The sequence below is a fragment of the Panthera uncia genome (genome assembly GCF_023721935.1).
Source record: "Panthera uncia isolate 11264 chromosome C1 unlocalized genomic scaffold, Puncia_PCG_1.0 HiC_scaffold_4, whole genome shotgun sequence".
NCBI lineage: Eukaryota > Metazoa > Chordata > Mammalia > Carnivora > Felidae > Panthera > Panthera uncia.
In genome coordinates this window covers 90,398,545-90,424,801 of record NW_026057585.1, presented here as the reverse complement: position 1 = coordinate 90,424,801, position 26,257 = coordinate 90,398,545, and the positions used below count along the sequence as shown (strand labels likewise).

General features: G+C 51.4%; 1 protein-coding gene across 7 annotated transcripts in view; it reads right to left on the bottom strand.

The window, feature by feature from the left end:
- Positions 1-26,257, bottom strand: part of TMCO4 (transmembrane and coiled-coil domains 4) — a 103,301-nt gene that overhangs the window by 62,796 nt on the left and 14,248 nt on the right. For all 7 annotated transcript variants that reach the window (XR_007454908.1, XR_007454909.1, XR_007454910.1 and 4 more), the window contains exons 4-7: positions 25,666-25,843; positions 19,634-19,808; positions 18,865-18,892; positions 4,105-4,237 (exon numbers count right to left, since the gene is read on the bottom strand). Coding sequence is in view for 4 of the 7 variants with exons in the window: in XM_049617934.1 (XP_049473891.1) it covers positions 4,105-4,237; positions 18,865-18,892; positions 19,634-19,808; positions 25,666-25,835 (506 nt within the window). In the remaining 3 variants the exon portion in view is untranslated. The remainder of the gene's footprint in view (positions 1-4,104; positions 4,238-18,864; positions 18,893-19,633; positions 19,809-25,665; positions 25,844-26,257) is intronic.

The window sequence follows — 26,257 nt, the reverse complement described above, 5'->3', positions numbered from 1 at the left end:
GGACCTCCACGGTTTCACCTTCTCACCTTCCTTTGACTGGCTAAACATTAGTCACCATTCAAGATGACATCACTCCTCCTCCAGGAAGCCTGGCTGAGCCCTGACTCTGGGGCCCCTAACCCTCTGTCCTCAACATGGAATTCTAGACCATTGTTTTTCAAAGGGTGGGGCTTTGTCTCAACTGCATCACAAGCCCCCAGGGTAGCTGTTAAAAGCACCCACGGCAGGGGGGGGGGGGGGCCCTGGGTGGCTCAGTCGCTTTAAGCATGGCACTTCGGCTCAGGGCACGATCGCACGGTTCATGAGTTCGTGAGTTCGAACCCCACATCGGGCTGTCTGCAATCAGCACTGTCCCCCCCTCTCTGCCCCTCTCCTGCTTGCACATATTCTCTCTCTCTTAAAAATAAATAAACGTTAAAAGGAGAAAAGGCACCACTTCCTGGGCCAGAAGCTCTGGGCAGGACGGTAGGAAAGCTGGACCTGGAACAAGCCGTCCAGGGACCCTCTGTATCTTGAGTTGGAGGATTGCACAGATAGGACCTTTCTTGCTCGCCACCCTCAGCAGCTTGTCCAGGGCTTGGGACCTGGAAGGTGCTCAGAAAACGTTTCTTGAGCAGGACCTAATCACTCCAACAAGGACTGGACGTAAACGTATTGCTGCAGTATCTATCCCCCCAATCGCTGCCCACATCTACAAAGCCAGCGCGGCATTTTGGCTAAATATTCAGCCAGAGAATAGGCCGATCACCATCAATAATAAAACTTCTGAGATATTAGGACAAATCTGGAATGTTATAAAATCTCATAAATTTCTGCTCCTACATTGTTCCTGCAGCGACATCTGCACATCCATGATACTAGATAATCTTCCCTTTTAGCTGAGTTTATGGAAGGGGAAACTCAGAGCCTAAAGGGAATAAAATAACTAAAAAGCAAATGTGGTTCTTGAAGCTGTTTTATTTCAATGTATGAGTCCTGGTACAATCAAATCAATTTTACAAAGATTAGATGGATGATACACTCTAATCTCTAGTATTCAGCTTTGTATTATTGTTGGAATGTTCATAAAAATTTGCTGAATCAAAGAGAATACAGTATTTTCCCCAGAGTTATTCAGCTAATTCCCTCTCTAATGTTTACCTGAACTAATCTCCTTATTTAAGTCCCCAAACGTTAATAACTGTTTTGTACGTAAAATGAATAGCCTTCCCAATCATCGTTAATTATCACAGCATTTTACCCCTGCAATTAATTCCATTGTGTGAATTTCAACATCTAAAGCACCACAATGTTGGCTCGGAGTTACGTCTACAATGCTTCCTACATTAGGAAGTGGGGATTTAGAGCACAACACTAAATCCAAATGGAACCCTGTCCCCATCACTGACTGCCTACGGGTTAGATACCAGGCCAATCTCTGCCATCCCACCTATGGTCCTGGCCACATTCATGCCTTAGGATGCTAGAAATGACCTTGAGTTGGCTTCCATGTGAGTCTTCCCAGGCCAGAGGCTGAAGCCATAGATAGTGAAGGGCGAGACACCCACACCGCCTGGCTCATGGATCCACAAATAAATGTCGCCCACGGCTATCTCCTCTCCCATGACAGGGTGGTTCTTACCCTTATCACCATCACCACCACCTTCTTGTTGTTTTCTTTTTTAATCACCTTCTCCAGTTCACAGACGGTGAGTTTATTTCTGGGAGGTCTGGAGACACTTTCCTAGTAAACACTCAGAAAGCCCCGTTAAGAATTATCTTTACTGCTTTTTTTCAGAAGGAAGGAAGGAACTGGGGCTTGTCAACCATGAGGGGAGGGATGTACTAAGGGCCGTTCAGAGGGATATGGTAGTTGAGTCTGAGGGGCGCCACTGGCCAGTGGTGCAACCTCGGGTGAGGCAGTCAGCCCTCTGACCTTCTGTTTCTTCTTCTGCGAAACCCTCAGGGGCTTGTGTGCCCATCTTGTCCCGCATCTACTAAGGGCTCAGTGAAAGTTAGACGTTGACCATGTCATTCTGATGTGATCAGTATCAGCCTCCAGCAGCACAGCAGCCAATATTTACTGGCACCTACTATGTGCTAGGGCATTCTTCCAAGTTTTTGATATGTAGCCGTTTAATCCTTGCAACAGCCCTATGACGGGGATACTGCCATTACCCCCATGTAGGAGGTGAAGGAAATGAGGCACAGAGAAGGGAGGTCACCAAGCCTGTGGGGGAAGCCTGGATGGCCTCAGGGCTCAGACGGGGACCAGAGAATAGCAATGTGGTACCTTACACCTGAACTAGAGTAGCAAAGGATCGCCTCAGGGTGTCGAGTGATAAGCTCACCTTGCAGAAATGCAAACCTTGGAGCTAAAAGAAACCTGCACAAAATTTGATCTTGTACTTGTGTAGGTGAAAAAAAAACTGGTGCTGTTGACCAGAGAGGGAAAGCCACATGCCCAGGGCCACACAGACACTTAACAGAATCACGCTGAGACTAGGCTGAGCCTAGGTCTCCTGGCCCAACAGTTGTTAGCTTCCTCTGGGTCTCAGACTCTTCCGGAGCCCACAGGTAGAACCTGGGAGGTCTCTATGGTCCCTAAATTGGAATTAAAAAAATTACACACGTGGAGTATTTTTTGAGGAAAGGGAATATCAGCAATGATGACTGTACTACAGCAAATGATGATGTTTATCAACTAGTTTACTCCATGCGAAGCCTGCTCAGAGCACTCGTATGAACTCATTTGAGCCCTACGAGAGACCTAGAAGGAGGGTGCTATTATTATCCCCATTTTGCAGAAAAGCAAACTGAAGCCCAGAGAAGTTAAATAATTTCCCCAATGTCACATGCCGAGAAGTGGCCATATTAGAACTTGTTTCACAGGGTCCCTGATCTGGCATTACTAGCATTATCAGAACAAATCCTCTGGACGATACGTTTTTTCGGATGATAAGATTTCCAAACAAATAGCTAACAAAACCAAATAGCTCTCCCTTCATCTCAAGGTGTGTGTGTGCATGTGTGTGTATGCGTGTGTGCGTGCGTGGGCGATACATCCAAAGAATCTGGGCGGTGCTTGTGGTTATGGGAATTGGCCTGGCTCCGGGTGTTTCTTTACTGACCCAGCTCTGGGAGTCAAAACAAGCCGGTTTTCAGGTGATTTCAACAGATCCAGTTTCCCCCTTTCTCAAGGAACCAACCCCTTCCTGGCAGGAGGGCAGCTCCAGCCCTGAACCTGGCTTCAAAGCTAACTTCCCAGTGGGGTTGAACTGGCTCAACCCGGCTGCTCAAAGATAGCCATGACGGCCCAGACCAAAAGGACGCTGGAAGACGTGCCTGGTTCAAGGAGCCTGCAATTAGGCTGTGACTGGGATTGGCTTTATTGCTCTGGGATCAGATCCTGCGTGAGGTGTTCCGCAAGGAGCTGAGCTCTGGCCAAGTTACCAGGATACTTTCCCTCTGCACACTCCTGACCACACAGAGATAGCAAAGTCGCTCTGCAGCTGGTAGGTATAGGCGGCCGTGGGGGAAGGGAAGGCCTCATATCTACTGAGCACTTGCTCTGTGCCAGCCCCAGGCCAAGCCCTCTACGGGATCCCATTCGTTTTTCACAGTGACCCTGGGAAGACTCTATCCTTACACCCATTCTACAGATAAGAATAGTGTGGTTTAGAGACGCGGCGGGGGGGGGGGGGGGGGGGGGGGGAAAGGGGGGTCGGAGAAGCACCTGCCCAAGTTCAAAAAGCAGCTGGGTGTCAGAGGTAGGACTTTAATCTAGGCCACTCCGGCCCATGGACAAGACGTCATGAGAGCCTGAGGCGGAGGAGCGGGGTGTTGGGGCCATCAGTGTTAAAGTTATAGACTCACAGGCCTCAGGAATAATCCATTCGACCCCCATTTCCTACAATTGAGGACTGGGGCCCCCGAGAGGGGAAGTGACTTGGTAAGGCCACACAGCAAGTCAGGGCTGCACTGGGACTCTCGGTCCAGTGCTCCTTCCACTTCAACGGACCATCTCTTAATGGGGTGGTGGGGACAGAAGGGGAACCTCTGTTATCCGAAAAGTGCAATTCCTGATTCCTGGCAAGTGGAGCTAGGGTCACAGGGCTCCCTTACTCAGATTCCTCCTCTTTGGTTTCCTTCAGGCTCTCAAGGAACGTCTCTTCAAGGAGATCCAGCTCCCCCACGGGCACTTGGAAGAGGGAGGTCATGCGGCAAATGAGGACTCGGGCCCGTGCATCATAACACCCTTGAAAGAGAGACACAAGGGCAGAGAATCAGTTTGGCCTTTAAGCACAGAGACATTAACAGCGGTGTAACGGATAAAACCCACACCCTGGAAACGTCCTACATGCCCGACCCCAGGGAAGCAGTCCGTTAAACCACAGGACAGACTCCCAGATGGAATAGCGCGCAACAATGAAAACCACTGATCGGGAGTAAGGTGGTCTTTTTCACCAGTCGAATGAGCAAAGATGAGTTTTTTCCAACCCCAGAGCTGTGAAGAAGGTGGTGAAAACAGGTAGGTGCTCGAGGACATCGCTGCTGGGAGTGTGTGTTGATTTTAACCGCCGAGGGCAGCAATTTGACAATATGGATCAAAACCTGAGCACAGTGCACACCCCCAAAATCGTAGAGACAGAAAGGAGAATGGCTGCCGGGGGCTAGGAGAGGGGACAAGGGGAGTCAGTGCTGATGGGGACAGACTTTCAGTTTTGCAGGATGAAAAGAGCTCTGGAGATGGATGGACGGTGGTGGGACCACAACATGGCGAATTGGGGAATGCTACTGAACCATACACTTAAAAGTGGGTAAAATACTAAAGTATATGTTACGTGTATTTTGCCACAATTAACAAAAAGTGGGTGGGAGGAGGTGTGCATCCCCATTGGCCCAGGAATTCCATTTCTGAAACTCTAAATCTTTTTTTTAAGTGTTTATTTTTGAGAGAGAGACAGAGAGAGAGAGAGAGAGAGAGAGAGACAGAGCACGAGTGGGGGAAGGGGCAGAGAGAGAGGGAGATACAGAATCTGAAGCAGACTCCAGGCTCCGAGCTGTCAGCACAGAGCCCGACGCGGGGCTTGAACCACGAACATGATCATGACCTGGGCCAAAGTCAGATGCTCAACCGGCTGAGTCACCCAGGTGCCCCTCTGAAACTCTAAATCTTAAGAAAACAATCCCAGATGTAGAAAACAGTAAGTGAAGGCCCTACTTTATAAGGTGAGAGTGATAACAATCTGGAGACTTCTAACATCAGGGGGTTAGACAGGTAAACCACAGCATGTCCACCCTGTGGAGAATAAGCCATTAAAAAAAAAAAAAAAAGATTCCTAAGAAGTTTGTAAATCTGAAAAAAATGCTTATGTAATGAAAGAAATTTTCAAATGGAGAGATTTCTTGATAATATGGCATCAGGGCCCAACTGAGGGAAAAAAAAAAAAATACTGCATAGGAAAAAGGGAGAGAAATATACCAAATAGGATTTTTTTTCCATCTTTCCAAAATTATCCATAATGAGCTTGGGTTAATTTTCTAATTGGAAAAATTAAGCGATCAAAGGTGGTCTGTCCAAGCTCTATTTATTATAGCCCGGAAGCTTGTAAGAATGCATCAGTATCTGGTTAGTGCAGAGTGGGGGACCTGAGGGTGCCCCATGTCAGAGAGTGACACGGCTCAGCCACCCAAACGAGACCGGGAACACACCCATCCTCCTCCTTCACCCTCACAGCCCAAGGGCCCGGGACCCTTAGTTTATCCAAAAGCAGCTCTAATGCGTCCTTTCCCTGCTTCTTCCCCGCCCCCACCCCATTCCATTGGGAGGGCGGCCTTTCCGACCAGGACAGTCTGGTGGTCCCTGTTCTCTGTAGAGAACCTGGCCACATGGTGAGCTTAGCGGGGCAGCGAGGCCCCTCGGGGTGAGGCATGTCAGCACCTCAAGCCCCCAAACTGCCACCATAGTCTCCTGTCATCCGCTGACACTGGGGCTCCCCTCTGCCTCACCCAACTGGCTCCAAACTCTGGTGGGGACAAGAGGGGTGTTACTCGGACCCCTGAGTGCCACTCCCCCCCACCAAGAGATTCTGGTTCCATAGTGGTGGGACGGGCCCCCGGGGCCTGTCCCTGCAGGTGCACAGCCAGATTTGAGGACCACTGGCCTGGGGGCCGGGAGTCGGAGGCACAGAGCTGCTGTTACTCCTGACTCTGCTCTCGGGTCTCCCTCCCTCAGTCTCCCACTTGCCCTCCTTGATTCTTCCCCAACCCAGAAACAACTCCATGACTGGAGATGGGACTCCAGTCAGGGGTCTCACTGTGCTTTCTTTTTTCTTTGGTGATAATGAAGAAATTGGTCATGACAGAACCAAATCCAAACCCTAACTTGACCTATGAGACCCCCTGGTCAAAGTCCCTGACCTTGCCTTCTAGAATGTTCTTGCTTCAGGGCCTGTGCACTTGCTGTTTCCACTACCTAAAAAGGCTCATTCCTCAGATCTTCATGTGGGGCATCTCCCTATTCAGGTTTCTGTTTATTTTTTAATGTTTATTTTTGAAAGAGAGAGAGAGTGAGCGAGCACGAGTTGGAGAAAGAGAGAGAGGGAGACACAGAATCTGAAGCAGGTTCCAGGCTCTGAGCTGTCAGCACAGAGCGCGGGGCTCGAACCCCACAAACCGTGAGATCATGACCTGAGCGGAAGTCGGATGCTTAACCGACTGAGCCACCCGGGCGGCCCTCAGGTCTCTGTTTAAATCCTCCTGCCCAGAGAGGCCTCCCTGACCATCCCTCCAGCACTCTCCACTCCTTTTCCCTGCATTTCGTTCCGCACAGAGCTTCCTACTGTCTCATATATTCATTTACTTGTTTGTCTCTCCTCCCGAAATATAAATGTTATAAGGGTAACCACTGCTCTATCTTTAGTCCGTAGCATAGTGTTTGCCACAAAGAATAAATGTTCAATGAGTAACTTGACAGATCCGGGTAGGGACCCTCTCTGTGTGTCTGACCCTGGGCAAATAGCACGTCCTCATTCAGGTGGAAAACGGAAGTGGTGAGAGTCACCTCACAAAGTTTTGAGGAGAGGACTCCTGGTCCACGAGCGGCCCCTGATGAATGTCACGGAATTAGACTCCTGCGCTGGGTGTCCGCAGTGTGGGCCATCACATTATACTAAAGTAGTGGTGGCTAGCCTTCAACATGACATAGCCCCCACCCCAAAGTCCTGAAGTTTCAGCTTCTGTGGAATAGACCAGCTCCTTCCGTGCACTAGGGCACTCAGAGCGAGCCACGATCTGGTAGCCTTTGCCCTGCTGTCCTGGACTGCCTCCTTAGACAAGCAACTGCGTACGTGCTGGGGAACAGACACGTCGTGGCTTGGGATCACTAGGTCAGTTAAAGCCTCACACGGGAGCTCCTCACTTTCTCAAAGGATCAAAGACGACTGCACCCAGGTGATAGCCGAGCTGTGGAAATTAAGCCAGCCTTGGCCATGGGGATTAATTGGTGGCAATCATAATTACCTGCTAATTCATACTCCACTGGTTAAGCCAGCAGTGATTCAGCTTCTGGAATATAGGTTACCAGATGCACAGGAGATTAGCCTCCCAAGATATTCTCAGGCACGGGGTTCTGGAACGTCAGCCTCCCGTAAGGGTCACTGGGGGCCAGGCTGCAGGATTTGGGGCTGAGGTTCTTTTAAGGCAGGTGGTGGGCAGTTGGGGAGAGGCAGGAGCCTCCGGCAACCTTGACACTGGGGTTTTCTGGTCTCTGCGGCCAACTTGCCGGGTGGCCCAAGTTCACTGCCCAAGGGCCCGACTATCCTGCTGTGGAGCTCAGGTCAAACGCCTGGGCCTTGTTCCTGGTTTTTCTTGTTGCCCTACCCCGACATCCAGTCCCGCCAGTGCCGTCAGCTGCACCTCCACAATCTATCCTGAGTCTGACCCTGGCACCCGATTCCCACCACCGCCGCCTGCCGCTGCCCCTGTGACCACCTTCCCTCTTCAACTACCAGCCGTCACACAGGTACTCATCTCACTCTTGCCAGCACTGTACTTGCCACACAGCAGCCAGAAGGGCAAAGTCATACGGCAGATCGCGCTCTCTCCCCAACTAAAAATTCTCCCAGTGCACTCAGAATGAAATCCACACTTCCTCCCCTGGTCCACAAGCCTGTACATTAGCTGGCCCCTAGCCACCCTCCTTCTCCCGCATCACTTTCCACTGATTCCTGTGTCATGCACCAGTATCTGGCCCAACAGGAAGGCAAGCTCTTTCCCACCCCAGGGCCTTTGCGCTTGCTTTTCTAACTCGAAAGCTCCTCTCCCGGAGCTCTGCCAGGCTGGTCCCTTCTCATCACTCAGGTTGCAAATATCACCTCCTTAGAGAAGCCATCAGCCTCTAAAGTACAGCAACCCGCTTCCGGTCATGCTGTCCCCACCCCCGGTTCCCACCACTGTTGGATCCGTGGATAGAGTTATTGTCCGGCTCTCCCCACCAGAGAGTCAGGCCCACGAGGGCAGAAACCTTGGCTTTGTTCCTTGTCTCCCAGTGCCCTGGACGATGCTCGGCAATTAGTAAGACGTGTTGGCTCATTAACTAACTGAAGCTCTCCCTTGTCTGCCAGGATTCTCTGACATGCCCACTCTTTTCTGCTTCCTACCTCCAGCCGAGACTTATTCCCTGTTTCCAGGACCATCTGAGTCCTGCTTCCCCAGGAGACAAAGGAGACAGCGGGTTTACTGAGTAAGGCCTCTCTCCTCCTCTGGGTAGGGTCATCTCTTACAGTGATGAATTACTCTCGAATGTCAAAGTCTTCACAGCGCCTAGCATACTCTCTCGGACCTGTTTATCACTCAGTTCCTTCCTTAAGTGCTGCCTCCTCTGAGAAGTCCTCCCTGACTCTACTGCTTTTTATCCCTTTATCAGGAGGTATTTTCTTATCACCATTTAAAGCTTAATTTTTAGTTTTATTTATTTATCTATTCATTTTTAAGTTTATTTATTTTGAGAGATGGGGGAGCAGAGAGAGAGGGAGAGAGAGAGAGAGAGAGAGAGAGAGAGAGAGAGAGAGAGAATCCCAAGCAGGCTCCACACCATCAATGCAGAGCCAGGCATGGGGTTCGAACCCACAAACCGTGAGATCATGACCTGAGCTGAAATCAAGAGTTGGAGGCTTAACCAACTGAGCCACCCAGGCACCCCCTATCTATTTATTTTTTAATGTGCATTTAGTTTGAGAGAAAGAGAGTGCATGCAAGTGCGGGAGGGGTGGAGACAGAGAGAGAATCCCAAGCAGGCTCCACGCTGTCAGCACGGAGCCTGACGCGGGGCCCAAACCCACAAACCGTGAGATCATGACATGAGCCGAGATCGAGAGTTGGACGCTCACCGACTAAGCCACCCGGGCGCCCCTAAAACTTTTCAATTTGCCTACTAGTTTATCGTTTTTGTCTCTCCTTCTAGGAAATAAGCTATAAATTCATTGTACATCCCTAGCACCTAGCTCTGTGCCTAAAACCAAGCAGATGTGTAATTATCTTTGTAAGAGTGAAGAATGGAGTATTTGTAGGAATGAACGAACGAGCGAACGAACGGATCTCAGTTGGGAGAGGTCCAAAATAGGGGAGCATAATTATGCTGGAAGAGATTCGTATCCCCTTTTGGCAGAAACACCCTGCGATTAATAATCATATTCATACTGGAAGCTTCACGTATGCACTGCTCACTCGAAACCACACTTGGTGCTGCCCTCCACATGCACTGATTCCCTGAACCCTCACAGCCACTACAGGAGGCAGCTGCTATGGTATCTCCATTTAATCAAAGAGGAAACAGAGGCACAGACAGCTTGGTCACTTGCCCCGGGTCGCCGAGTCAGGAGATGGGAATCTCCAAGTCAGTGAGCATGTGAATGCAGATGTGGTGACGTGCGGTCTTGAGACCCACAATGGGAGGTCACAGGGGAGCTGGTGAAAATTCAGATCTCCAGGCCCCACGTGCAGGTCTGGCATGGGGCTCAGGAATCTGCACCTTTAACAAGCTCCCCAGGCGATCCTGGAGCAGGTGGTCCCCACTATGAGAAATACAGCAGGGGGCGTTCTGGTCTGAGAAGGTCTGGGCACCCTGATGCCCAGAGGCAGGGGCGTGATCAAGACGGCCCCTTGTGCTACCTGGGCGGGAAGGAAAATCGTTGTCCACGGCACCCCTACTAAAGTGCCAGGTATCACCACCCCAGGAGCTTGCACGTGTGATTGGCCGCCCTCCCAACGGTCTTAGGAGCTTGGAATGATGATGCTCAGCTTTGTACAAGAGGGAAGCCCAGAAGCAGGGAAACTTTCTAAGTCACTCATCTGAGAGAGTGATGGAGCCTGGATAACAATGCGGGGCTTATCTGATGCCAACGTTTCTGTTCATTCCACTGTGGCTGTCTTTTTTTTTTTTTTTTAATGTTTATTCATTTTTGGAGAGAGAGCATTAACAGGGGAGGGGCAGAGAGAGAGGGAGACACAGGATTGGAGGCAGGCTCCAGGCGCTGAGCTGTCAAGCACTGAGCCCGATGCGGGGCTCAAACTCACGAACCACGAGATCATGACCTGAGCCGAGGTTGGATGCCTCACCAACTGAGCCACCCAGGCGCCCCTCTGTGCCTGTCTTTTAAAGGCAAATCTAGGGGCGCCTGGGTGGCTCAGTCGGTTAAGCGGCCGACTTCGGCTCAGGTCATGATCTTGCGGTTCGTGAGTTCGAGCCCCGTGTTGGGCTCTGTGCTGACAGCTCAGCGCCTGGAGCCTGTTTCCGATTCTGTGTCTCCTTCTCTCTCTCTGACCCCCCCCCCCCCCCGCTCATGCTCTGTCTCTCTCTGTCTTAAAAATAAATAAACGTTTAAAAAAAAAAAAGGCAAATCGACTATGGAGTGAGTTTGGGGGTTCTAGGGCAATCCCGTGAGGTCAGCGGCAAACCCTATTTTCCGTGTTCCGTGTTCAGGGGTATGTAGCGTGTGCACACAATTCCAGGCATGGCCCTAGGCCATGGTCCACAAGCACATATAAAGGTGACAAATCACCCTGTTCTTTAGATAATCTTGGTGTGGTGGTCGGTGGGGGGGGGGGGAGCAGGGGCGGGGGCTGGTGTGGGGAACCTAGGGATCTCAGCTCTGCCACCAGGGGGCAGGAGCGTGCCAGCCCCCACACCGCTGCTGAGCAGCCCCAGTGCCCACCTCAGACACATAACCACGTACTGCGGAACCCCTTGGTGCCCAGCTGGTCCCTCTGGCCGAGGAAGAGCAAGGGGCGTGTCTGAAGTCACCCAGGGTGTTCATGACAGAGCCAGGGGCCAGAACCCGCCCTTCTGGGCTCCTTCCTCCCCCAGCATCTCCCAAGAGAGAAGCTACTGCATTTTGCACGTCATTGTCCAGCGTTGTCCTGGGCACCAGAGGCCAAGCAGCACCTCTGGAACGCGGTGCGAAATGCGGCTGCACCCCAGGTCTTGTAATAACAAGGCTGCCCTCCCCACGTTTTCTTTTTTCTTTTTTTAATTTATTTTTGGGAGAGACAGAGAAAGACAGAACTTCTTATGTGAAGACCCCGGCTAAGAAGTCAGGACAGGAGGTACTACCCTGCTAGTGTCCACACCGTGCACCGTGTTAGGCAGGCCGGGGGCTTGTTCACTCCTCTCCCGAGGGTCTGAGGACACACGTCTCAGGCTGTACACATACAACTGTCACTCAGCCTGCTGTGCCAGCATCCCCTCAACTGACTGACTCAAAGAATTTTTTTTTAATGTTTATTTATTTTTGAGACAGAGAGAGACAGAGCATGAACAGGGGAGGGTCAGAGAGAGAGGGAGACCCAGAATCCGAAGCAGGCTCCAGGCTCCGAGCCGTCAGCCCAGAGCCTGACGCGGGGCTCAAACTCACGCACCGCGAGATCGTGACCTGGCTGAAGTCGGACGCTTAACCGACTGCGCCACCCAGGCGCCCCTTTTTTTAATTTTTTTAATGTTTATTTATTTTTGAGACAGAGACAGAGCATGAACGGGGGAGGGGCAGAGAGAGAGGGAGACCCAGAATCCGAAGCAGGCTCCAGGCTCCGAGCCGTCAGCCCAGAGCCCGACGCGGGGCTCGAACCCACGGACCGCGAGATCGTGACCTGAGCCGAAGTCGGACGCTTAACCGACTGAGCCACCCAGGCGCCCCTCAACTGACCGACTTTTAGAAACTTCGAGAAAATGTATCCCCATTTTTACACTAAGTGAACTTTTTTTGCATATAAAGAATCTAGTGCCATCCCACGCTGCCCACCACTAGGCCCTGGGTTTAAGCTTTTCTGTCTGCCTAGCGTCTTCACTTTGCGACGCAGCACACAGATGGAGGGATGTGACCTTTAGGATGGCCCCCCCCTCACAGGGCAGGAACTGAACTCGGATTGTTCCGGGTGTGACGCCTGCCTTTTCCGTCCACGGCTTACTTCAGGAGGGCAACTAAGGGCTACACCCGGGGTACCCCCTCTCAGTTCTGACCTTGTCAAATCTCCTCAAAGTCAGCTACGAGGAAGAGGATTTTTTAATCAATTTCTACCTTCGTGGGACGCACAGCAGGAGCTAAGAGTAGACTCTAGAACCACGCTGCCTGTGTCTGAACCCTGGCCCCACCGCTTTGCAGCTGTGTGACCTTAGGCAGGTTATTTCTCTCTCTGGGCCACAGTTTCTTCTTTTGTAAAATGGAAACAGTAATAGCATCTGCGCATTAGGGTCACTGTGGCGTTTAATGAATTAGTATAAATAAAGGCTTAGCTCAGGGTGTGCACACAGTGGGCCCTCAAGGAGTATCAGCTATGAGGAGAATTACTCTCAGGGCCTCGCACAGGACCAGGCGCACACAGTGGGTGCTCAGTTCTTACCTGCCGGTGTTTGGACTGGTTTTTGATACCGACAACAGGTTGCATGAATCTCAAGTTGCAGACAAAAAAACTCAGCAATCAGGTGATGGTGTCTGCGATTTCACCACGCCAAAACACCAACACCTCAGTCTTCTCTGATTCATCAGGGAGGGAGGGTTTGCAACTCAGTAATAAAGACCTCACAAAGTAGAACCAAGTCTGTGCGAAGACTGCCTGGACGTCCAGTCCCATAGCCTGGAGTCGATGCTATCTTTGGATTCAGAGTACAGAGGGCAAACCCCACGATTCAGGTGAAGTTTCCTGGCCACCAGCGCAGAGCTCACGGTGACACTCACTTTGCCTTAAATGGAATTTCGAAACTTCCTTTGAAATGTAACCCTGGGCTACTCATTTAACCTCCTGAGCCTGATTGCCTCCCCGGTCAGTGGGGGTAATATTGCCTTCCTCAGCAGTTGACCTGAGGATTATATACTGTGTAGCAATTCCCAATCCACGTGCAGAACCTAGGAGAGCAACTAGGATAACTTATAAAGACTACCAGCTATACATAAACCAGCCCCACCTGAGATGGGCAAATTCTGGGTCCTAGAGCACTGGTTCTCAACCAGGGACATTTTTGCTCCCCAGACGACATTTGGCAACTTTGCAGACATTTTTGGTTGTCACAACCCAGGAAGGGCTACTGGCATCTAGTGAGTGGAGGCCAGGGGCGCTGCTCAACGTCCTACAGTGCATGGACGGCCCCAGAACAAAGAATGATCCAGTCCCAAATGCCAATAGTGCTGAGCTTGAGGAACCTGGCTGAGAGCTATCCGTTTGGATTCAGTGGAACCTTCACATAGAGAAGACTCATTTTTTTCAGTTGTGTGGGGAAAGAGTGTGGTGGGTTGTTAGTGGATGAAGAGAACATGATTAGCGCACACACAAGTCCACCCAGCTGCCAAGATGGCACCGTCTGGTGACGAAGATCCCAGTACTGTCGGTAAAGGTCAAACTTCCAGGAAGTTCTGAGAAATGCCGTCTTTCATACTGATTTCCTGGGCTGATTCCATGACTAATCACCCCACCTCACACCCAGAGAGAAACCTAGGGGCACAGAAAGCCTCTTCCTATTGTATTAATCTCTGTAGAAGAAGATGGTTTAACCCTCAAGTTCAGACAAACCACCTTGCTAATATCCAAGCTCATTCTCTAAAGGAAGGCCATCCATCCACCCATCCATCCATCCATCCATCCTTCCATTTATCCATTCATTGATTCATCCATTCACCCTTCTGTCCACCTGTCCACTTGTTCTTCATCCATCCATCCATCCATCCATCCATCCTTCTTTCCATGCACCCTTCCATCTATCCACCTATTACTATATGCCTACTATGTGCCCATCGGTATGGTAGATGTTGGGATGCAATGGTGAACAAGCCAGACCAGGGCCCTGTCCTCGTGGAGTTTATGGGGGAAGTACCTAAAAAAATGGGCCAACAATGACCCTGATCTTCTCCTTCCAAGATCCCTAACTGTGCTCTTAGAACCAAAGACAGTTTTGTTTGTTTGTTTGTTGTTTTTAAGGAGCATCTGGCTGTTGTCCCTTATTTTTATTTGATATTGCAGTTCAGAGAGGCTAAGTGGCTTGATCAAGGTCACACAACGAGGGCGTCTCAGGGACAGGGTAAGTATCCAGCTTTCCTGATTTCCAGGGCTTTGCCATTTACGTCTAACCCCCACCACATGTGAGCGGCACTCATGGCCGGCTCTGTTCACAGCACTTGGCATGTGTTTCTCACTGGATCCTTACCACCACCCTGTAAAGACTACTCTTACTCTCATTTGACACCTTATGAAACCGAGGCACAGAGACGTTCAGTTACTTGCCAAAGTACAACCTGAACTTTAACACCCAGGCAGGCTGGCTCCCGAAATGCCCCCACTTCTTGGTCCCTGGTTCTTCATTAATATGGATAAAGAGTTAGCCATGACAACTACTGGCGAGCCAGTCCCATCTCTGGGCCTCAGTTCCCCATCTATGTTATGAGATGGCGGTCTAGATGGTTTCAGGGTCCCACCTCTGACCTCTGTAGACCTTTGGAACCCCAGCACCTGCCCCCACTGGGTCCCAGTGTGTTGCTGAAGCTACTCTTGTTCATGTCTGCAGGCACTTGGTGAGGCCATCAGATAAGCCAAAGGCCCCCCGATGCGATCGGGGACTGGTGTTATTCAGATACGGGGTTCTATGACATTCCGTGGGGACGCCTCTGGATATCCCACCCCTTGGGGGTAAAATCCGCTAAGGTTTTGGTTAGCAGTACTCGTTTTGGAAAGTTGAGCTCTGCCACTCACCAGCTTAGGCCAGTTACTCAGTTACTCTGAGCTGAGGTTTGCTCATGTGTAAAGTGGGCGGGGTGCCTGCAGTAAAGGTGGCTGTGAGGGTGAAACGCAACAATGTGTGAAAAGGGCCAGGTGCCAAGTGGTGGTTACTGTCAATAGAATCTAAAAGGCAGTGCCGGGCTCAATGCGGCTCAGAGAACGCCCCTGGGACGTACCGGGTGGTGACATGAGACCTGCAGTTTTACACCCACCCCAACTGTTCTGCAAGAACAAGACCTTGTGGCCAAGGTCACCCATAGCAGAAGGGGTAAGTTGTGTCCTAACTGCTCGAGGGTGCTCGGGAGGGTTTGTGGTTTGCAGGTGAGGGGCAGGAAGCGGGGTGGGATGAACACGGCTCTCCAGGTAAGGAAAGGGAGAAACTGAGGCAAATGCAGGAGCACTGGGACAGCTTCTCCTCCCACCCAGTGGTAAGGCAGTGGGACAAAGTGCTGGTCCGGGAGGCCAGAGACCTGGGTCTGACTCCTAGTCTGCCTCTGGCGCTGTGTGTCCCTGGGAAAGCCTCTTCCCCTCTCTGGGCCTTAATCTCTCCACTTGGAAAAATGAGAGGCTCACCCAAGATGACCGTGACCATGTGTCTCAGACCTACAAAATGGAAGCAACAGCCTCAACCATGCCCCACCCCCCCCACCCGGGGGGAGGGGTGCTGCACAGCCCTCAGCAACAGTGGACACTCAGTGAATGCTCGGCTGGTGGCTTAGTCATTACAGGATTATAACGTGAGAGTGTCTGTGCTCTCCAGCCACTTGGGTCTCAGACCTCCGTGCAAACTCAAATCCTTTCCTCTGCGAGCATCCGGGAGAATCAGACATGATTATCCCTCCCTTACTTCTGTTAAAAAAAAAAAAAAAACGACAACCAAAAACCCAAAAGCAGTGATATGACTGAGCAATGTTCTCAGACCACTTGTGCCACTTCCTGGGGCAAGCCTCGCCAGCAAACAGAGGAGTGTTACTTAATGCCACACGTGTCCGAGACCAGGGGCTCAGCAAATCACCCTTGGGGCCCCATTCAGCTCTGAGATATGGAGTGAAAATATTTTGTCTGGATGCAGGAGGACCAAAAAATATACTTTGGGTTTTGAGCCTTAGAGCTGCGCTTCTCAGACTATAAAGGAACCACCTGGGATCCTGTCCATGCACAGATTCTGGTTCAGTAGGCCTGGGTGGTGCCCGAGTGTGGCCTTCCACCTAAGTTCCCGGATGCTGACGCCGCTGGTCCACGGACCACACTGCGAAGAGCAGGGACTTAAGGCTCTTTCTTTTTAAAAACAATACGAAAGAAAAATGTATTCGTCTCATAATAAGAAGCCCCAAGGTAGGGTGACCTCTGTGCCCTGCCATCCTCACGGACCTTGCACTGAACAAAGCTTTAGTTGCAAGCGTGTGTGAGAAACCAGCTTCTGTGACCTGTCGCGTCGGGCTTGTGTAGGCTCCCTACTCTCTTAGGGTCCCTGACCGCCACTGTGCCTGAAAGCGTCACTTAAGACACACACCAGGATTCCCCAGCTGGATCCGAACACGCAGGCAACCGGCATCGGGCAGCCAGAATTCCAGAGACGAGACGTCACTCCTGGTCGCTCTCCTGCATTCCCTCTATCTGGTCTGTCAGCCATTCTGCTGTCTCTCCATCAGAATGACTCCTGGGGCAGCCCTTCACCCCAGAATCTCGGCTGCCCTCGCTGAGGCCACGTTTCCTCACGCCTGGCCGATGGGGACGCCTCCTAAAGTCTGCCCAGGGGAAATGCACCCTGCTGTCTTCCCCAGCTCAGCCGCCAAGGTGGCTCAAAGCCCTGCCCGCTGGGCTCCTGCCCCCAGTGACCTTCTCCCGTGTGCTCTTTCCTCCCGTGTTCCTGCACATGCTGTTCTCGTGATTCCATTCTTCTTCCTCCTCCCACCCTCCCCTCCCCACGAGCCAGGGCCCCAACGGGAAGTTGGTGCCACTTTCCCTATGTACCTTTTTAATGTAATTTTCTGTAATTTTTCCAGCAAAATTTTGCCCCATGTGATGGTCTGGAGGTTGTTGGGATTTCACCGGTCATTCTCTGTTCCTCCTCCCTGCTTGCCGTCAGAATAAACATCGGAGGTCTTTGTGCCAAAACCCCTCGCCAGCTCAGGAAACAGAAGAAGCCGCACACACAGTAACAGGGGAGCCCGGGCAGAGAGGAGGTGGTGGGGAGAATCTGATGCGGAGCTACGGGGGCAGGGGGCTGCTCACGAGGCAGCCCAGGCGTTTGATGGAGAGCACCCTGGGTGCTGCGGGGGTTGAATGGTGACCCCAAAAGATACATCCACGCCCTGACACCTGGGAACGTGACCTTATTTGGAAAAAGGATCTTTGCAGATATAATTACGTTAAAGATCTCCAGAAGAGGACAACCTGTACAACGTCCTTACAGGAGGCGAGGAGAGGAGAGGAAAGGGAGGAGGAAGCCACGGGACAATGAAGGCAGAGACCAGAGAGATACGGCCACAGGCGGAGGAACACCGGGAGCTAGCAGAATCTGAAAGAAGCAAGAAGGAGTCCCCCAACAGCCTTCAGAGGGAACAAGACCCTGCTTGACACCTTGCTTTCAGAATTCGGGCCACCAGAGCTGTGCGAGAACACATTTCTGCAGCTTCAAGCTGCCCAGTTTACGGTAATTTGTCATGACAGCCCCAGGAAAGAAAGCAGGTAGAATCCCACACAGCCACTTGCTGTGCAGCTTTGGGTAAATCACTTAACCTCTCTGAGCCGACTTCCTCATCCACAAAACGGGGCAGTAAGATCTATCTCATTAATTCATTCAACAGATAGCTACTGAGCATGTATTATGTTCCAGGTGCTATGTTAGGTACTAGAAATACGTGGTGAAGGAAACCAGATGTGGTTCTGCCTGCCTGGCACTTATGGTCCGGAGGAGAAGTCTGCAAAGAATCATGTAACCATTCAACTGCAGCTGTGGCCACGTGGTGCTGGGAGGAGCATCCCAGACGGAGGGTGGGGGTGAGGGAGTGGGGGCAGAGGCTTCCCCAGAGAATAGATGCCTGAGTGGAGGGTTGAGGGCAAGGTAGGAGTAACTGGATAAGAGGAGCAGGGAAGGGCATGTGCAAAGTCCACGGTGCAGGAAGCACAGGCGCTTGGGGAGGCCGCTGTGGAGAGGGGGGACAGGTGTGCTGAGAGATGAGGCGGGGTAGGCTGGGGGCCACGCTCCTGAGGGCAGTGGGAGCCGCGTGTGGTCCCACGTGCATCTGGAAAGATCACTGAGTTGCAGCGTGAGAACAAAGTGCTGACTGGAATGGAGGCAGGAAGACCAGTGAGGATGCCAGGAAGGGGCAATGGCGGCTGGGGCTGGGATGGCAGGTGGAGACAGCGAAGGGACCAGACCCAAGAGCTACTTAGGAGGTAAAACTATGGGGCCTTGAGAAATAACTATCGAGCACAATGTCTGGCACAAAGTGTTTACTGGCTCCCCCATTACACAAGGGTCCCTTTCCTTCCCTGCACCAAAAGACCACGGTGGGGGCGGGGGGGTAGGTCCACAGGTCGCAACACCTGTCACTGGCTTTCCTGGCCAAGGGTGGAGATGAGCACCCCAAACATACAGAACTTAGAAAATCAACTCACCATCCTGGAGGGAGAAGCTCAGAAGGTCCTGGGGGAAAAGGGGACAGGAATTAGCAATACGTTCGATATGTAACTAGCCTGCTTGTTTGAACAGCACTTACTGACTTCTACCAAGTGGGGGAACGAGACCGACAAAATATCTCTGCCCAGTGTTCTAGTGGTGAGCCAGCCACACAGGTAGGAAAATAAAGAAAGAAATGGGTAAGACTTTCAAGGAGGGAAACCCACTGATTCGACAACAGCCCGCGTCATAAGCTGCCTGCTGTAACTGCACCCTGAGCAGGTTGAGTGACATACCCAAGGGCACAGAGCAGAGCTCCTGCTTCCAAAAAGAGGCACCACAGCTTAGCACTCAGGAGCCCGGACTCTGGGGTCAGACTGCCAAGGTTCAAGTCCCGGCTGAGCCACCTGTCAAGCCGCATGACCCTGAACAAGTTACTTAACCTCTCGGTGCCTCAGTTTTCCCATTCATAAAATGGGGATGATCACGTACTCTAACTCATAAAGTGGCTTGCAGAATTAAATGGGCTAATATTTGTAAGGTGCTAGCACATAATAAGCACTGTTTAAGTATGAAATTAAAGCCACGGTAAATACTCAGTAACGGTAACTTACTATTAGCTCTGATCATCATCCTGTGATATTACGACGAACTGTTTTAGCTTTCAATGACCCCACCCCACTAGAAGCGATTTCTAGGCTGACTCTGAAAGGAAATCATTTGTTCTTTCCCCCGCAGCCAGCTGCACCCCCTGGGTGGTGGGTGTACCTGAATGATCACCAATGGGTCGTCCTTCAAGATGGGGTCCTTCAATAAAATGGCAGCAAACACGTCTGCTCCTTCGCCTCCCAGGCCGTTGGCAAAAGCGGTCATGGTTGGCAAGACGGCTCCAGGCAACTCCAGCCACTTCACCAGGCCCGCCACAAACTCCGTGCAGAAGGAGCTGTAAGACAGACATGGCTTAGATCCCAGGGCTCCCAGAACACGTCTCATGAGGCCACTGGGAAGTTCGGGTGAGATGCGTTCACGGGTGTGAACAGCCAGCTTGTACAAAAACCACGGTGACCGCGACCCACGGAAGGAGACAGAGAGCCAGAAACTTAATTTCAGGTGATGTGGATCTTAGCTTCTTCTCCCACCAGAACTTTCACCAAAGCAGCTGATGAACCACAGGAAGGAGGGTAATGAGCAGTTACTGACAGGTGCCCTGCGCCCGGCCTGTGCCGGGGGATTGAGGAATCAGAGGAACAAGGCACCCCCGCCTCAGGGAAGAAGCTCACAGACACGTACGTGACTCACACACCCTCGTGCCCTGCCACAGGCCAGGCCAGAGGCAGGAATGGAGCCCCATGTGTCCAGAGAGGCAGTGCCCAGACCCACCTGCAGAGGTGAGGGGCAGCTGCTAGAAGCGGCTAGAAAAGGCATCCTACAGGTGATTTGATTTGCTGCTGTCGGAAATCACTGAGGACATGCTTTCAGGAAAGAAGTCGGCCACCGCAGGAGCAGGTAAGCGCACAGGAAGGGTCTTTCCCCCCATGGTGCCCATGGCCGTCGTTTGCTTTAGTCCCACAGGAGTCCCTGGGCAGGTGATGGACCCCTGGAGGACCCCAGGAGGAAAGGGACCCCTGAGCTGTGGGAAGCACACAGCATTTGGGAGACTGGGACAGAGTCCACATCAGGCTTTGCTTCAAAGCCACCAACGTTCCTCGCAGTGACCGTGGTGAACTAGGTGGGGGGATGGGGGGCCCCCGGAGCAGAGGGTCAATTAGGAGGTGAGTCCACCAGTCCAGAAAAAAAAGGCTGAGGCCTAGAGGCCAAGTCTCTTTGCAAACCCACGTCCCAGCCTGCCTCGACCACACTACCCTGGGGCTCCTCATGCTGGCTTCTGCACCCTGGGTTCTGACGGGGCCAGGGTGGAATCAGGTCTCCCCAAAACAAATTGAGCTCCCTGGTGGTGTGGGCAACCTCGGGGGGGCCCCCATGGATCCCAGGCAGCCCACCCACTCCCTCCCTAGAGCCGCCAGTGCCCAAGCCCAGTGGAGAGGTCGCTGTGGGCCAGCTACAATCCTGCCCTGACAGTGTTATGGTTCAGTCTCCAGGAAGCAAGACTGGCCGCCAGGCCAAGCTGCACTGCAGCCTCAACAGAAGCCTCAGCCAACCCTGCAGGGAGATAGGAGACCCTTCAGGGCTGCCCCCAGTGGGGACTTTCCATGCCCACCCCATCAGGCCATCACTGGAAGAGGGCTGCCCAGGAAGGGGGCAGAAGTGTGGGCAAGACGGCTCTCCTCAGCCGAGGCAGCCCCGGCCGTGCGGGCAGCCCTGTCTCAGCAGTGGCGGGAGGAGGCCATTCCCGAAGGGACATCTGAGTAATGTGGCACCGTGCCAAGTAAACTGACCTCCTCTTGCCCCAGTTTCCCTATCTGCAAATGGGTTTAAGAGACCAACTTCAAATTTGTTTAATGTTTATTTACTTTGTGTGTGTGTGTGAGAGAGAGAGAGAGAAAGAGAGTGGGGGAGGGGCAGAGAGAGAGGGAGACCCAGAATCCAAGCAGGCTCCAGGCTCTGAGCTGTCAGCACGGAGCCTGACGTGGGGCTTGAACTCACGGACTGAGAGATCATAACTTGAGCCGAAGTCGGACGCTCAACCGACTGAGCCATCCAGGCGCCCTGAGATCAACTTCATTAAGTTGTTTGAGGACTCAATGAGATGATACATACGAAGCATCCAGAGCAGGGCCTGGCATGTAGGAGATCCTCAAGTCATGTCAGCTGGCCTCACTGCTTTGGTTATAACGTGGCCAAGGGAGGCAGTGGAGAACAGGTTTCAGAGTCAGGCTCTGAAGTCCGGTGCCCGGGGAGTCCTGGCTCCCTCAGCGGCTGGGTTCATGTCCTGACTTCACTTCTCTTAGCTTCATTTTCCTCTGCTATAAAATGCGGATGTGCCTCAGAGATCGGATAGAAAGATTAAGTGACATCGTAATAGGGCCTGGCACCTGATAACCCTTCAATAAATGCTAGCTATTGCTACTACAATTATAATTTACCCGACTGCAATCTACTGGGATAACCCCGGGGGTGGTTACATGGGTGTGTATGGAGGCAGGAAACGACGTAGTGAACTAAACATTCCTTCGGAGTAAACTAAGCAGGGCCTGGCCCTGTGTCCAACAAGAAAGTCTTGGATGTAGACAAGCATCTCCTAATAAGAGTGGAGGCGTAGAGAGCACAGCCTCTGGTTCAAATCTCAGCTCTGTCACTGGCTGTGTCATCTTGGACCAGTTACTCAACCTCCGTGTGCCTCAGTTTCTTGGTCTATAGAATGGTGGCGATAATGACGAAACCCATTTCACAGGGTGGCCGACTGGATTAAGTAAGTTAACATTTGGCCTTGTGCTCAGAACAATAGCTGGCCCGTATAAAGCGCTATGCGTGTGTTTCTTTAAAGGAACAAATGAATAAATATGGTCGTAAAGCGGCAGCACAGCCATTGATTAAACAACAAACAGCGTTTAGATCAGTGGGGTTTTGGTAATCGCTTCTAATGTGGTTGTTGGTTTATCGAAATGTGTGATATCAGCAGCAACCGTGATCACAAAAGACAATCACAGAGGAACCATCCGTCAGTCCCTGCGCTAGGTAAGCGCCTTCTACACACCGACTCATTTACTTCTCGCCATACCCTTACCAGGGACGGACATGTTTTTACTCCAGTCCAGAGATCAGGAAACCTAGACCCAGAGAGGTGACATGACAGCTCTAGGGTTCAAACCCCCATCTCCATGACACCAGGGGCCGTGTTTAACCACCGCAGAGACTGCCCCTGTCCAGGGATTATATTCCCGGGCACTCGCCAAGCTCTGGGCACTGGCTGGGCAGGTGCATCAAACGTCCCCTTGCATCCTGCGCCACCCCCTCCCCGCCTTCCCCACGGATGGAGCACGTGGGCCGCAGAGGTTCAATGCCATATCGAGACAAAGCCTCAACAGGAATCCAGCGTTTCTCACGATGAGTCCAAAGCTCCAGCACCAGGGGCCGGCAAACTACCCACGTGGGCCAAAGCTGGCCCTGCTCTTGTAAATGAAGTTTTATTGGAATACAGCCACACTTATCCTTTACATGCTGTTCCTGGCTCCTACCAGGCTATGGCAGCAAAATTGAGTGACGGCCACAGCAGCTACGTGGCTCGCAAGCCTAAAATACCTGGCCCTTTACAGAAAACGTTTGTGGTCCCCTACTCTACCCCATTAATTTCTCCATGCTTAATAAACAGAGTTAATTTTAGGGAATATTATCTGTGATGTTTATGGCTCAGATAATAAATACATTAAAAAGGCTTGCTTTTATGTCCCACGTGACAAAAAAATCCAGAGTGTTTTTCTAAAGATTACTGAAACTGGGGCACCTCGGGTGGCTCAGTTGGTTGGGCACCTGACTTTTGATCTCGGCTCAAGTCATGATCTCATGATTCCTGAGCTCAAGCCCCGAGTGGGGCTCTGTGCTGATGGCTCAGAGCCTGCCTGAGATTCTGTCTCTCCTTCTGTCTGCCCCTCACCTGCTTGGGTGCGCGCTCTCTCTCTCTCACTCAGAATAAATAAATAAACTTAAAAGGAAAAAGATTACTGAAATCAACAAGTATAGCTGAGTTGTAAAATGACTGAAGTCATTTTTAAAATGTGTTTTAGGCCTAAGAAAACAGAGATCTCATGGAATGAACTGACAACTGGATTGTAAACTTTCAGAAAGGAAATACCCCAGGGCAAGTGCTTCTGGCCAGGCAAAAGCATGTGTGCTTAAAGTGGTACCTGGATGTGTGTGTGTTTGGGGGGCTGGGGGCACACAGGATGATAACTCACTTCTCCATGTGCCATCCTAGGTGGTGCCCAGCACAGGCCTGGCACACAGTGCAGGCTCATGAACATTTGTGGGGTTTGTAAAAACTTTAAAACAAATGTCTTTTTAATTAAAAATTTTTTTTAATTTTAAAAAATTTTTAAACATTATTTTATTTTATTTTTTTATTAAAAAATTTTTTTAATGTTTATTCATTTTTGAGAGAGAGAGACAGAGTATGAGCAGGGGAGGGGCAGAGAGAGAAGGAGACAGAATCGGAAGCAGGTTCCAGGCTCTGAGCGGTCAGCACAGAGCCCGATGTGGGGCTTGAGCCCACGAACCATGAGATCATGACCTGAGCCGAAGTCGGACGCTCAGTTGACTGAACCACCTAGGTGCCCCTAACTTTTTCTTTTAAGTGTTTATTTATTTTTGAGAGAGAAAGAGACAGAGCACGAGCAGGAGAGGGGCAGAGAGAGGAGACACAGAGTCCGAAGCAGGCTCCAGGCTCCGAGCTGTCAGCACAGAGCCTGATACAGGGCTCGAACTCACGAACTGAGAGATCCTGATCTAAGCCAAAGCTGGATGCTTAACTGACTAAGCCACCCGGGCGCCCCATGAACATCTGCTGGTGTGAACAAAGTACACAAAGTTCTCCCCACTGTGTACTGGCTTGTCAGCTACACCAACCTGTATGGGAGGCTCTGGGGACTTACAGGTGAACCAGGCAGACCCCGCCCTCCAAGAGCCCAAACTGGAGGGGTGGTGGGTATGGGAAGAGCGTGGTGGTCGCAGGGCTGGGTCGCTGAACATGTGGCTGGAGAAACACCCTGGTCTAGGGTGTGGGGAGGGTCCCAGAGGTGCCCCCCAAGTAGAGGGCTGTGCTCAAGTATTCAGCGGGACAGATGAAGATAAAAAACAAACAAAACAAATAAAAACCCAGCTAAGACCTAAAGCATGGGGAAGTTTACTCACGGGGGACCTTTGGGGAGGAAGTCCTGAAAATACTGCAGATGCAAAAAATCTCCTGTCATTTCCTGCCCTCATCTGTCGCTTCCCCTCTCGGTGATGGTATTTCTGTCCTTCTAGCCCCACCCTCCACCTCGAACTTTGGGGCCATAGACAGCTCCTCCCCCTGCCCCATCCACAGCATCCAACCTGTCCCTGAGTCAACTCCATTCTCCCCAAGGAAAGTCTTACCTGTGTGCGCCCCCCCCCCCACGCCTACCCCCTGGTCACAGCCCTGGGGAGACACAGAATCCTAAAGCAGGCTCCAGGCCCTGGACCACTCCGTCTGCCTCTCTACGCCCCCTCGTCTTGCCTCTAAACTCTCTTCCCCAAGAACCCTCAAAGGCTTGGAGGCTTTTCACAGCTCTGCTAAACACATCCGTCCTAGATACCAGCGACAACAGATACTAATGTTGTCATTAAACCCATCAATCTTTTGTTCCTATGACACCTGGTTTGAACTCATCCGGGCACTTACCCCATCTGTCTAGTATAATGGTAGTCAGTTATTTGGGTGCCTTCCCCCATCCCAGACCATAAGCCCCTAGAGGATAGGAGCCAGGCCTTGCTTGTTTTCTCCACAGGGCCTAGCACGACACCCAGCACAGAGTAGGTGCTCAACGAAGGCACGCTGCATGCATGAATAAGCATCTTTTCTCCATTAGGCTGTGTCCCGTTCATGGGCAGGGACAGCATCGGCCTTGTCCATCTTATTTGCGTATTCCTTCCATGTACTCCAGATCATGCCTGGCGCAAAGTAGGTGCCCAGAAAATGCCTGGTGAAGGTATGAATGAGTGAGTACTGAAGGAAGGCTATCTAATCCTCTAGACTGTGAGCTCCTTCGAGGAAAGGGCAATGACTTTCTCCTCTTTGCCAGTAATACCCGGCAGGTGGCTTGGCTGTCAGTAACTGCCTCCCCAAGGAAGCATGACATTTCCTCTGTAAGGACAAAGGCACTCACCTTTGCTCAGGTTCTGGAAATAGCTGGGACAGGGAGATGCCACAGAGGGCGGCATAGGCAAAGCGGTTGGCCTCAGCCAGCTCCCGGCCCACGGGCAGATGAGGCTCCCCCTCCACGGCTGGCTCGGCCACCGGAGGCAGCCCCTCACTTGAACTGTTGCACGTGGCCATTTCCAGCCCTGCAGGAAAAAAAAAAAAAAAATCTCAGTGAAAAACGCAAACGGGGGTGAGGGGTTAGGCCAAAGTTACTTAAATGGACACAACAACTACCCATCATGAAAGAAAAGACTGATAAATAGGCCTTCATCATCTTCGAGAGAGTGAAAACACACACCATGGACCGGGGGAAGATATTTTCAGTATGTGTATCAACAAACGATTTGTATCCTTAGTATATAAACAACTCTTACAAGTCATGGTGAAATAGAAATGAGGCAAATTTAAAAACTGGCAAAAGACTTGAACAGGCACTTCATAAAAAGATATCCAATGGCCCAATAAGCACACGAAGAGGTGTTCAACACCATTAGTCATCAGAGAAATGAAATTAAAACTCCAAGACGCTGCTACTCACTCATCAGAATGGCCAAAAT